The sequence below is a fragment of the Gymnoscopelus microlampas genome (genome assembly GCF_963454915.1).
Source record: "Gymnoscopelus microlampas genome assembly, chromosome: 23".
Classification (NCBI taxonomy): domain Eukaryota; kingdom Metazoa; phylum Chordata; class Actinopteri; order Myctophiformes; family Myctophidae; genus Gymnoscopelus; species Gymnoscopelus microlampas.
Window position 1 is genome coordinate 33,260,313 of NC_139960.1, and position 14,210 is coordinate 33,274,522.

General features: G+C 40.6%; 1 protein-coding gene across 1 annotated transcript; it reads left to right on the top strand.

Moving 5' to 3' along the window:
- The first annotated feature begins 3,095 nt into the window (after positions 1–3,095).
- Positions 3,096–12,611, top strand: LOC311039515 (ankyrin repeat and SOCS box protein 13-like). Its single transcript, XM_084049445.1, has 6 exons — positions 3,096–3,172; positions 5,932–6,115; positions 8,334–8,490; positions 9,994–10,128; positions 10,961–11,152; positions 12,075–12,611. Exons 1-6 carry the CDS (start codon positions 3,135–3,137, stop codon positions 12,215–12,217), a joined length of 849 nt encoding a protein of 282 aa, XP_083905571.1. The 5' UTR covers positions 3,096–3,134; the 3' UTR covers positions 12,218–12,611.
- Positions 12,612–14,210: the final 1,599 nt, after the last annotated feature.

The following is a 14,210-nucleotide window of genomic DNA, read 5'->3' on the forward strand; positions in this document are numbered from 1 at the left end:
ATTTGTTTTCCACTTAACCTGTTTGCATGACATATTTATACATATGTACTGCTCAATAATTGATTTTGTTTATTACATTTTTCATCATTTTATATTTTTTGTATATTTATAAATGATGTATAATATAATATTGTTTTCCTGTTGGGAAGTGTTTTTCAAAATATACAACCTTTTCAAACCAATAAACATTTGTGTCAGGTTGTGAGCAATGTCAGTTTCCTTGTTTTTGTTCTTGTAGTAATTATTTTATTTTATTATTATTGTTTATCTGATTAGTTTGGACAGTGATATAGCTTTATACAGTCTATGTGATATAGCTGTACATCACATCAGTTACAGCAGATGGTAGCAGTGGAAAGGTCAGGCCGTGAACCCCAAAATAATCACGTTTGAACTGGGGACCCCCCACCATGACAAGCACTTGGAATTGTAGGCATTACATCTAGTTTGACTCAGTTCCACAATATTGTGAAAATAGCCGAACTTCTGTCACAATGTTTGACTCTTTCACACACAATATTTGACAATTTGGTCGTAAAAGGGTCTTAAAAGTCATTAAATTGTAACTTTAGCTGATACCCTGTATAGACTTATACTGTGAGAAAACAATGTTAATGTTGCACATTAAGCTACAATCACCTGGTGTAGCTGTTCCAGAGAGTGGTTGAATTTTGTGGTATTGATTTTATTATTTTTCTGAAAATATGAGAATTGAATATTATTTATTTTGGGTAATATGCTGTATTGTATGGAGTATGGTGATGTAGTGCCCTTCTACTGTTCTCTGCATTGTGGCCTGCTGTAGCAGATATCACGTGACACCAATCACGCAGCATTGGGTTCACATGTGTGAGCTTGGGTGCTGGTAATCAGAAGATTCAGAACAAACAGGGTTTCAGAGCTGTGAGGAGGTCTGTGTCTGTGTCAAGAAGAAACTAGACGCGTCGCAATTCCGGGGAAATTGCAGAGTGTGGTTGCGCCGACGCCGGTCGCGGGCGCCGGGACTCGAGGAATACGCCGGGAGGAATAACGTCGGAGGCTACGCCAATTACATTGTGTCGTCACTCCTGAGATGGCTTGCGTTTCATTTTGAGAGGATCGATCCCCCCAAAATAAGGTTTTTGCATCAAACGGTTACATTTTGAGCATTCGTGGCGCCCCCTATGGATCAAAGTAGAAATGCTTTTGGGGATTGGTTTAGTATACCACCCTCGACATGTGATTCAAATCTGGGATCGATTGGACGTTTCGTTTGTGATTTATGGCATTTTTGGTCAAACGGGCCCCTCCCGCTAACTTTGGAAGCCATTTACGGACGGACGGTACGGACTATCAAAATTCCGCTTGGATAGGTTTATCGCATGGGTCCATAGATCACGTGTACCGATTTGTGTGAGATTTGGAAAAAAATTGAAGGAAAAGGAGCAAAAAGTGTGTTTTGAAGAAAATTCAAAATGGCGGAAAATTTATCCTGACGCAAATGGGCTTAGCCTATATGGGAAGATGCGTCGTGACCCAAGGAATCCAGGGAAAAAGAAATTTTGATTTTACGACCTACGGTTCAAGAGTTATAGGCCAAAAGGTAAAGGGGGCTGTTATAGCGCCACCATGTGGCCGACTGGTGTGATTATTTTTTTAATAATTTTGCAAAAAACTATCAACCTCCCCTCCAAGTTTTGTAACTGTAGCCTTTACGGTTTCCGAGAAAAAAATACTTGAATGGGAGTTTTTGCAATTCCCATTAAAGTGGATGGGGAAATTTAATGCACTAATAAATCAATATCAAAAAATCTATCCTGACGCAAATGGGCGTGGCCTATATGGGGAGATGCGTAGTGACCCAAGGAATCCAGGTGAAAAGAAATTTTGATTTTCGGACCTACGGTTCAAGAGTTACAGTCCAAAACGTAAAGGGGGCTGTTATAGCGCCACCATGAGGCCGAAAGGTGTGATATTTTTTTCAATAATTTCGGACAATATTATGAATTATCCCTCCAAATCTGATAACTGTAGCTCTTACGGTTTCTGAGAAAAAAATACTTGAATTTGAGTTTTTTCACTTTTCAATTAAAGTGGATGGGGACATTTAATGGCACTAATAAATGAATATCAATTAAACTATTCAACCAATCTCTTAGCCCTATACACGCGCACGATTCCCGATTTAGACGGTCATTTTGATATATGGCACAACATTAGGGGATAAAAACTGTGGGAGAAATAGCGGTTTGAAATAAAGTTTATCTATAAAGATGGAAATAAAGTGTATAGAGTACTATAGTCTGGTTGCCCTGTTAGGGCAACCACACTAAATATATAAAATGATAAAAAGTACTAATACTCCTGAGCATATCTGGGCAGAAGGCGCACACGGTATGTCATTGTTTATTTTGTTGGTCTGTTCAGTCATTGTTATTGTTGTTTTGTTGTGTGTTTATGCAACTAAAAATGGACATTTAATTTGATAATGTGGATATTTCATGGACATTTAAAAAGAATACAGCATGGCTGTCAACAAGGACATCATTCATGTTTATACTTAATTGTGGTTAAAAAATTGTATTTGTTTTATGTCATTTCATTTACAGTTTTTCACGTTGTCTACATTGGGTGAAAATAAAAAGCCCTCGTGAACATCAGTTGGAGCGTGGTCTACTCCGCCTCAGAAAAAGACAGTTTAGGAGCAGTTATACCTGGGGACCCCCAAAATCATTTCACTGACCTATAACAGCAATGAGCAATGACTGATAAAGCTGGATTGCACTGGATTGCACTATCAGTGTACTTTAAGTACATTTTGATACCGATACTTTTGTACAATTAGTACATTTTGAATCCCTAACTTTGACTTGTAACAGAGTATTTATACATTGCAGTATTTTGATACGTTTACTAAAAAGTGTGAATATTTTTTTTCACCACTGCATGATTGTTATAAATAAAGATTTGTGAAACGAAAAAAACAAAACAAAAAAAAACCCAGTTACACTACAACTCCCAACATGCACTGCACGTCGTCCCTCCGTTTTATTATACGTCCACCCACGTGACTCTTGCCGCATGTAAACATTGTGTTGAGCGCCTGGTTTGTTTACTAAGCCTCAGGATCTGTTGGTTGGTGAAGGAAAACAAATATGGATATTGAAACGTACATATTTGGGGATATCGGCAAGTATACAACCGAGGAGGCATATATTACTTTATTTTATGTATTTTCAAGGTGGCTTGTCAGCATATGTTTGGTGAAAGTTCACTTTAAAGGCTATGATATCTAGCAGTGCTTCTATGGATCACACGACGGTCGTCTGTCACGACCGTGTCATGGATGAACTTCAACATATTGTTTGCACTTTCTCCCTTTTTAGTCCGTACATCACATAAACGTTCATATTTCGAATATAAAGTGCTGACCCCATGTCCACGGATATATTACAATTATATACGGACCCTCAGAACTACCCGTATCTTCCGTATTGTTCAATAAAAAGCATTTTTAATTCGATTGGTGGCCATTTTCTCCGAATTTCCTCCGTAGGCTTTCAACTACGCGACCCTATTGGTTGGGAGGTGTACTGCACTCTGATACATTATAACTATGGGAAAATGGCCACTAATCGGATTAAAATGATTTTTATTGAACAATACGGAAGCTACGGGTAGTTATGAGGGCCCATAATGGTAACATCCGTGGTCATGAGGTTTGCCCTTACATTTGGAATCTGAACGTTCATGTAGACGCACGGGTCAAACAGGGAGAATTTGAGAAAGTACAAACACCAGGTTGAAGTTCATACATGATGGTCGTGAAAGATGACAGTCGTGTGCTCCGTGGCTAGGTGAAAGTTGACTTTAAAGGGCAGGGTATATGATATCTTGCAGTGCTACTGCCTCACCCTAATTTAGATGGCATGTTAGACACATGCTACAGGTTCATTGTTTAGTGCCTGAGGCACTACTGTCTCTTTGCATTCTATGGATGTGCAGTGGGGGAAAGTAACTAAGTACATGTACTCAAGTATTGTAGGCTACTTAAGTACACATTTGAGGTGTCTTTACTTTACTGGAGTATTTCCAATTCTTAATACTTTCACTTCTACTCCACTACATCTCAGAGGCAAATATTGTACTTTTACTCCACTGCAATTATTTGTAAACTAGTTACTATACTTCGTAGATTTAAAGGATCTATGTATACTTTGGCTGTATCGCAACGTATTGTGAGCTTGTAGATCTGCTATTTTCAAAATATTTTTTATACATTTAAAAAACTTGGAATGGGGACATTTCTGCATAATGACCTCTTTTAGTACTTTTGGTACTTAAGTACATTTTGATTGGCCTGGACCGCTGGCATAGCGGTCCAGGCACCTAGGCTCAGTGTAGCCTGACAGCGTGTCGCGGGTTTGAGTCCCAATAGGCTCTTTGCACAGCAGCCATATTGGAAAGAAATTGGGCCTCTTCCTTACTTCGTTCACAGGTGCTACCAATGTTACTAATTAAGGCTCTGTTCCATTTAGTGTAGCACAGTGGTTCTCAGACCTTTAAATTTCAAGAACCCTTATAACTCTGAGAGTGTACAAATGGAACCACGGGTCCATTTGGTTCCATTTGTACACTCTCAGAGTTACACACCCGCAAGGGGCCATTTAGAACCCCCTCAAGGACAGCAGAATGTTTCCAGTGAGCCAACCAGTGGTGTGTTCTACCGTCAGATGCTGTGTACGGCGTATACCTTGAGATTTTTTTTCGTCGCTACCGTATACCTTCAAAAACTGTTTAATCCATTGAAAACGCGAGAGCGTATACCCACTAGCCTCCGGAAATCTCATTTCAATTCGATTTCAGAAAGGAGTCTGGTCTGAAACGCCTTTCTGCAATAATCGCTGTGGGCTGGAGTTGGGCGGGAGTAATACCGTTGTCCCCTTCAGCCAATGAGCAGTTCATTTTGACGAGCTCCAGACTATGTGACGCAACGGGACTTTTGGGACGGCCATGCCGAAAATAGGTTGCCTTATTGGGATACATGCGTGTCACTCCCCGCCCCTGCCGGTTCTCTAAATTTGTATTTTTAAATAGGCTCTGTCATGATTAATTGACCACATATATGAAGTTAAACAACTAAATTCTATCCAAACGATATCTTATAAGTAAATTCCGTGCCTCAAAAAAGAAGTTTGAAAGCGTTATAAAACTGAAAGTAAGAAGTGAAGGCACTCGCACAAACAACAATGGCTGCCGTTCGTCTTTTTTCGGCGGCTCTCAGGCTGCACTCGGGTTCATTCGGGCTCACTCGAACTCGCCACCTGATTGGCCAACTGTCGCTGTCAATCACAGAACAATGAGCGACGACGCTGATAGGCTCGTCGGCTCGGCGAGCAGAGCGATTATTGGAGAAAGGCGTTTCAGACCAGTCTCCTTTCTGAAATCAAATGGAAATGAGATTTCCGGAGGGAGGGTTTACCAGGCTATATACCCACGGCCAACATGCACAATATCAGCACCCTGACTCTGTTTGACCAGAATGGAACAGAGCCTTAATTAGTATCATACTAACACCTGTGAAGGAAGTAAGGAAGAGGCCCAATATCTATCCAATATGGCTGCTAAATCTACGAAGTATCTATCCAATATGGCTGCTGTGCATAGTCGTTCCCGACGGCCTTTGCTGCATGTCACCCTTATTTTTAACTCTATGCATGTCACTCACTCCCAATCTCTCTCTCCCCGTTTCCTGTCAGCCTACTGTCCTATTAATATCTTACTTTTACATGTAACAAGAGTATTTCTAGAATGTGGGATTGATACTTTTACCTAAGTGTGAGTAGGCTACCGTACTTCTTCCACCACTGTGTATGTGATAATTACAAGCTCTTAAAATAGTGTAAAACACACTCATTGTCACCCGGGCTGTTCTCCTTCCCTTCCAGGCAGCTGGTCGGAGAGGACGGAGGTGCACAAGGCCGCCTCCCAGGGAGAGGCGTCCCGCCTGGAGCTCCTCATCCAGGGCGGAGCCTCGGTCAACATCGTGGCCGTGGACTCCATCACCCCGCTGCACGAGGCCTGCATCCGCGGGCAGACCCAGTGTGTGAGACTGCTCCTGGACGCCGGTGCACAGGTGTGTGAGCCATAAGGGACCAGTCGAAATGTACAGAAGGGGGTCCCTGGAGAAAAATAGGGGAGGGTCATGCCTTTCTAACTTTAGTACCAGGGAGGGTCAGCTAATTTTACTTTGAATCCAAGGGAGGGTCATGCAATTTTGAATTGATAAAATAGTCTGTTTTTTTAATACCTTTGTTGTACAGCAGAACAGTGGTCAATGACCCCTCTCTATTTCAAAGGATACAAAGGATTCAAATCCAGTAACACCTTGGTCTATTTAGAATCAATCTTCAGCGTCTTAACGATGGACATGCGTTAGGCATATTGGAGAGATGCATTATCCCAATTTCCAACACAGAGATGTCCTCTTTTAAGTGTGTTTTTGTTGCTCATAGAATTACATATGTAGGTTACAATGACCAATTTATAACTGGATATTCATAATCATTTGAAGTAATTCTGTGCATGTGATTAATTTGGATCTATATGGACAGTTGTGCAGATGCCAGCCTAGCTCCACAAGTAAAACCAGAATCATCAGGCCATAATTGATAGCCTAATTTGTTACATGTAGGCCATGGGTTTTCAACTGATTATGAACCAGGGACCACCACCCTGACTGAGAATCAACCTGTGGACCTTGTGTTGGGAGGGGGGATATGGGCGTGGTGTGGGGGAAAAAGCTTGACATTAAACAATGACTGTTAAGGCCTTAATTTAATTTGTTAATTCGAGGTGAATTAAATCAAGCCCTTAACAGTCATTATTTAACTGAGATATGCTAGTGGTCCAGAGCTCAGAAAAGATTGAGAACCACTGATCCATTCCTTTCCCATGGTTGCCCTTATTCTGTTCTCTTAACCTTCCATATTAAACTCATGTTAACTGATTCATTGCAACATATGTATGAGCAAGCACATGCGATAGATATGGGCACATTTCCTACTAATGATGACTCAACCAGGTAAACCGGTACAGTTTCCCTTGAAATTCTAACTCCCATTTCTGTGGAAGTTCTTGACATCTGACTTCCAAGTAACTGACAACATTGATGCGTCATCATACATCATACTGTTTCTCAACTAGTGGTCGATAAAATACAATATAATACAAATCTTCACTTTCCTACATTACTAAATGCATGGTCAGGGACCACATGCATTCACGGACCACCAGTTGAAAACCCATGATGTAGGCAACAGTGTAGTCACTGTAGTTAATTATTAAAAGGGCAGTGACAAAGGTTGTAAACTACTGACTACCAAATACTCAACTTTCTTCAATCTGACCAGGATTCAATGGGTTTCCCACATGTAAGTTGAGAACACTGTCCATTCTGCTACCACTACAGACACTACACTGTGCATTTAGCAAGACTGACTACAGTAATGTTCTAATCAATGTGGAAAGCAAAACATCAGACATATTATCAGTTTTAAATGTCATGTTGTATTTGATGGGGAGGGTTAGGGGTGTCAAGATACATTAATTTCACGATACATACATGATGTTGGGCATATGATATCGATATGATACATTATTAATGTTCTTTTCTCATGTATCATCAACATTGGCCATCATCTTTAGTTTAAAATAACAATTATAAAGCACTTTAAAAATCAATTACAAAGTGCTTTGTACACACAAATAAATACATTTGTGCAAGCTTAATGGAGAAGTTCTCACTATAAACCCATTGTTTCAGAGGACACATAGACACTAATATAAGAAATATAATATAATATAACACTGCATAACTATAAATTCCACAAACCTCATATTTTTGGCATCTGGACTTTACCAACCAAGTGCAGCCTAGTTATTTCCAACAGCTCAAACAAAATCTAGAATACCAGATACAGTATAATACCATGTAAACAATCTTAGATTAGATGTAGGTCTATTTGAGAGTGCAGAGGCATAATTGCTTTGATGCATGTCGTCAACGTCAACGAGCGTCAACGAGCATCAGCTGACACACAACACCTCCCCTCTGCAGTGCTTTTAACTGAAAGTGACTGGAGTCTGTTTCATTTCTCTCCAAAATACCTTGAATATGATGGAAGACATGATTAATAATTACTGTGATTATGATAAGCTTTACATTTCATATCATACACCATACAGTAAAACAATACATTTTTTTTTATGTTTTTGCAAAAAAGTAGCGTTTTTTGGACATACAAGGTTTCCACCCGACAGCAACGATAATAAGAATTCTTTCTGCATTTAAGGTGGACGCTAGGAACGTGGACGGGAGCACGCCTCTGTGTGATGCCTGTTCGGCGGGGAGCGCCGAATGTGTACGGTTGCTGCTTGCCAACGGAGCCAAGGCCAATCCCGCCCTCACCTCCCGCACGGCCTCACCTCTCCATGAAGCCTGTATGGGAGGTATGAATTATTATCATATCTATTGTGCCTGTGGGTTTCCGAGGCTAGTGTAAAGGTAACTCTCCACCAAAACAGACCACTGCAGATTACTACCGACTGGCAGTGGTGTAGAAAAGTACTCACATTTTTTACTTAAGTAAAAGTACTGCAATGTAGAAATACCCTGTTACACGTAAAAGTCCGGAATAAAAAATTTACTTGAGTAAAAGTACAAAAGTATTGGCATCAAAATGTACTTAAAGACGCACTGAAGTGACATTTTCGGTTACTTTATTTTGAAGGTTCAGCCCGAAACGTCGGCTCAACGACTCTAAACCAATCAGAAGGTCCCATCCCTTCAGGCTATGGGACGTTGGATCTCAATCACTTCAGCCGTGCTGGCACACGGCTAGTGTTTGTTTACAAGTGAGAGAGAGACGGCCAGTGAAGCACGTTTGCTACTACCTGGCTTATTTGTAACCTATAATGTTTTCAGATACATATTTTAGTGTGCAGATGAAGTTTAAAATTAGTAATACACTCATCTTCAATGAGATTCAAAACGGAGTATCTCTGTAATTAAAATCAGCTGTGTTTGAAGAACGTGCAGCTATGGGAATCAAACAGGTGCATGTAATCAAGATTCATTTATATTCGTGAAGGCTGTATTATGTCATCACGCAGCACGTTTTCGTTTACAGGAAGTAATTAAGATTGGCTTTTTAGGGACTTTAGATGTAAAAATACACAAAAATTTGTTTTTTTCATTTTTTTTGGCATCTATTGTTAGGTATGCCCATATGATGACCACGGATATGCTCTAAAAGTGTGAAAAACATATTTTTCATTTCACTACACCTTTAATGTACCAAAAGTAAACGTACTTATTATGCTTTTACACATTTTCAAATGTATAAAAATAGCAGAGCTTCTAAAATAGAAGGAGATCGGCTATTTTCAAATGGCCAAAATGTATATAGAGCTGAAGTGGTTCATGTATGTTTTGTAATAATAAGTAACTAGTAACTAAAGGTTTCAAATAATTGTAGTGAAGCAAAAAGTACAATATTTGCCTCTGAGATGTAATAATACTTTGTGCAAGTCTTTCAATATATATACATTTTTAACTAAAATCTTTGAATATACAGTATATATACATTTTTTACTCAAATCTTTGCTTCTGGGGGTCCCTGAAACAAAATATCTTGAGATGGGGGGGGGGGGGGGGGTCTGCGGACAAATACATATCATTTTGGGGGTCCTTGACATGAAAGAAGTTTGAGAACCACTGATATTACAGCAAGATAAGTTAACGTTATGATTTAGAAGACATTTGTAGAATCCCCAGAAGCAAAGATTTGAGTTAAAAAATGTCGCTTTAAAAAATATCTATATTCAAAGATTTGCACAAAAATAGACAGAGAAATCTACAAATGACACACAGATGCGCTCCCGGTCTTAATGGGTTAATAAATTATTGTCTTTTATAAATTATAGGAACAACATGCTATTGTCCTTTCTCAGGGAGTGCCGAATGTGTGAAACTACTGATCGCCATGGGCGCCAGTCTGGAGGCATATGACATGTACTATGGGACCCCGCTGCACGTGGCATGTTCCAATGTACACGCAGACTGTGTGAAAGTGCTGCTTGATGCAGGTGAGCTTGCATGAGTGTCAAACAGGTTCTGTGATCGTCACCACCAGTCAAATGACGGTGAAGTTTGAGTGTCTTATCATGTTGACTATAAGGCGATTGATACGATAGCCTGCTATTCTAACCTAAAGGTTATCTACCTGATTTGTAAATTGGGTAAAAGCAATCTGGGAACCCATTCGGTAAAAAAACAAAAATGGGAAAACACTTTTTTTCCTACCTTTGTTTTTGCAAATTTACACTATGCACAGCAGCCATATTGGAAAGAAATTGGGCCTCTTCTTACTTCCTTAGCAGGTGTTACCAATAATACTAATTAAGGCTCTGTTCCATTCTGGTGCGATGTTGTGCATGTTGGCTCACTGGAAACACCAGTGGGTCTCTATCCCTGAGGGGGTTCCAAATGGCCCCTTACGGGTCCATTTGGTTCCATTCGTACACTCTCAGAGTTATGGGGGTCCTTGAAATTAAAACGTTTGAGAACCATTGTGCAACACGAAATGGAACAGAGCCTTAGTATCATTGGTAACACCTGTGAAGGTAGTAAGGAAGAGGCCCAATTTCCTTCCAATATGGCTGCTGTGCATATATAGCCTATTCCGCCGTTAGTAGAATCTGTCTTGAGAGATTAGGGTAAAAGCAGTAGGTGAATTTAGGGAGTCACCGTGGTTGTTGGACAACATCTTTTTGAATTCCTATCCGGTTGTAAAGTGACTGGGCCGCAATCCGAGCAACTGCTCCCTCAGCTGTCCCTTTGGTATGAGGTGTATACATGTGGGCTCTCGGATTAGGAGCTGCAGAAATATGCCTGCAGTTTTTCTTGGGATTGCTGTAGGAGCTAAGGTGAACGCTGCCAGGCTACACGAGACGCCACTGCACCACGCTGCCAAGGCCATGCGTGACGACCTGATCGAGATGCTGGTGGAGTTCGGGGCAAACGTGTTCGCCCGAGACTACCGTGACAAGAAACCCATCGACTACACCATGCCAAGTTCTTCCTCTAGAGCCTGCCTACAGTTTTACGAGAGTGAGTATTAGTATTTACTGTACACTCACCCGTTTCTTATGTTTGTGAAAATGCAGTGCAGTGTTATTTTTAGACTCGCCAGCAGATGGTGCCCTAGGATAGTTTTTCAGTTCTGAGAAGTCCCAAGAGCAGTTGTTTCCTGTGATGTATATGGTACTGTAAATGAGTGGTGTCATGTTTAGGTTAGCCACTGTGATGCATATGACCATGAGGAGATGATGATTCCCATACCTAAATTCCACTGACACAGAACTATTTGTGGAATGTGCAGTGGTGGAAATTGGAAAAGGTACTCAACTTTTTTTTTTTTTACTAAGTATCAATATGGCAATATAGAAATACTACTGTTACAAGTACAACTCCGGAATTCAAGTATTGGCATCAAAATGTACTTAAAGTACAAGTAGTCATTATGCAGACTGTCCCATTTCAAGTTTTCAAATGTATAAAAATCTTTTAAAAATAGCAGATCTAAAGCTGCGACGCATTGTGAGCTTGTAGATTGGCTATTTTCAAATAAGATGTATATAGGGCTGAAGTGGTTAATGTATGTTTTGTAATAATAATCAAAATCTACAAAATAGTAACTGAAGTTGTCAAATAATTGTATTGGAGTAAAAAGTAAAATATTCTCAGATGTAGTGGAGTTGAAGTAAAAGTATTGAAAATTGGAAACACAAAATTCCTCAAAAGTGTACTTAAGTACAGTACTTGAGTAAATGTACTTAGTTACTTTACACCACTGGGAAAGTGACGAGCAGAACTGCAGGGTCAAAAGAGCCACGGCATTTACTATATACAGGTCCCTGATGCCAACAACATTCTGGAAACAACACTTGCACGCAATGTTGGCTAAGAGTGCTTTTAGACAATAAATCTATACACTACTTCGTCCAACAAGCGTTGTTTTTATGTGCTTCAGGCACCCCACTGAGTCTGCAGCAACTAAGCAGAGTGGCTGTGAGGAGCATGCTGGGTACCAGAGCCCGGGAGGTCATAGGTCAGCTCGCCATACCAAAGCTCATCATCAAGTTCCTCTGCTACCAGCGACCGTCCGCTTGCTGAGGAGGGGAGTAGAAACCTACACACCTGTCACGGAATTATCTGGAAAAACAGGTGCCACCACTTGAGATCTATGTGTCTTTCATATGGCTTTTAGCAGGGGTCATCAATATGTCCGTACACGGACAAATGTGTCCGTGGCAAATACTTGGTCTCGTCCATGGCAGATTTTATGTTTTACACACCATTATAATGTTCTTATTTTGATCATAAGACCCAATTACTGAATGTCAGTCTCCAGGTTTTCTTCAGAATATGTATGACACTGATTTACTACGACACTATGGCACATTCTCGAGTCCACTAGGACAGTGGTTCTAAAACGACAACAAAAAGTACTAGTGGTTCACAAATGTTTTATTTGCAAGGACTCCCTTAACTGTGAGAGTGTAAACATGGAACCTCATTTGTACACTCTCAGAGTTACAGACCTGTTATGGTCATTCAGGGCTAGCTCTTTGTGTTTCTGGTAATAATGTCCACTCATTTTGCATGTCTGTGGCAAAAATGAAGTTTTGACCAGCATGTCCACCGCAAGCCAGCATGGCGATGCCCCCTGGGTTTTAGCCATTTATGAAAAAAATATCAACCCAACAGACAGGAGTGTGATTTAAATATTAGGGAGTTTTTTTTATGTATTAAACAAAAGGAAAAAAAAGATTGAGACGAGGGCCTGAACCCAGGGAACCCATGACACACAGAGAGAAATACTCTGAACACACAGAAGTTGCATTGCCATGAAAACATTGTACTGTATCTGTAACATACTGTACTACACCCAGCTAATTTGGCTGTTGTCATTGCAGTACTCTTGAGTGACAGTGTCCCAAGATTCTTCTTCTAAGCATCACTATGAAAGCCAGTGCCTGTCAACAGGCTTTAGTTTAAGGGTGAGATTTCCAGAGCCAAATTCCAATACCTTAATTTCTGCTCATTCACTCACTCACTCCGCTGTCCAGCGTGACCTGGAAATCGGCCGCGTCCCAATTCAAACGGTAACTTGCTTTTGTAGGAGCTGAGAGTGTAGAGAGAAGGCTTCCCAAGCCACTTGGAACAAGAATCAGTGAGTGTACAACTGTACATGAAGTGTCACCAAGTTTCTTATCAACTCGCCGGAAGTGATTTGTTATTGGATAGTGCAACGGGCCGTCTCCTCGGGGTATGGGATGGAAACTACACTGTCTGGGAGATGGGGTCCAAAAGCAGTGCCTTTTTTTGCGGACTTCAAAGGGAAGATTTAGAGCCAACGAAATGTTTGTCTGCTCATATCCTAATAATGTAAACATAACGCAGTGCGTGTGTGCCGTGTGATGTGTACCGACGGTCTGAGAGTAATTTACCTAACTAAAAGAGATACTGATTGCGTTTAAATATATCTGATAACAGTGATCAAAGCTACTTAACACATTGGCTGCCATGGACGCAGATCCGCACGCTACCAAGGACGGAGATCTGCGTTCTTTCAAAAAAAAACATTTTTTCAAAATAAAAGTTTTTTTTTTTTTTTTTGTTTTTTTATTTTAAAACCCAAAGACCAAGGAGATATGATTTTCCGAAGATTTAGACTCCCAGACACTTCCTTGTAACTTAAAACTTAAAAATTCTGTATCTCGGCTCCTAAGTACTTTTTTTTCTCATTGAAAAAGTCTGGCAGCCTACTGTAGGAAAAAAATCACACCCTGTGTGAAGGAAGCGGTGCCTTTCAGTTCGTCCCTATTGGTAGTCTGAGTCCACTTACCAAATTTGTACTTGGTAGCATGCTGCAAAATGGAATAATGGCTGTTTAAAGCCCAGCCAATGGGCAGACAGAGGGGGCGGGGCTTAAGTAATTACAGTTTGTCCCTATTGGTGGTTTTAGTCCATGCACAAAATGTGTACTCCGTAGCATGCTGCGAACGTGAGTTATGGCTGTTTAAAGGCCAGCCAATGGGAAGACAGAGGGGGCGGGGCTTCAGCAATTCATGCTGGTCCCTATTGGTGGTCTAAGTCCACATAC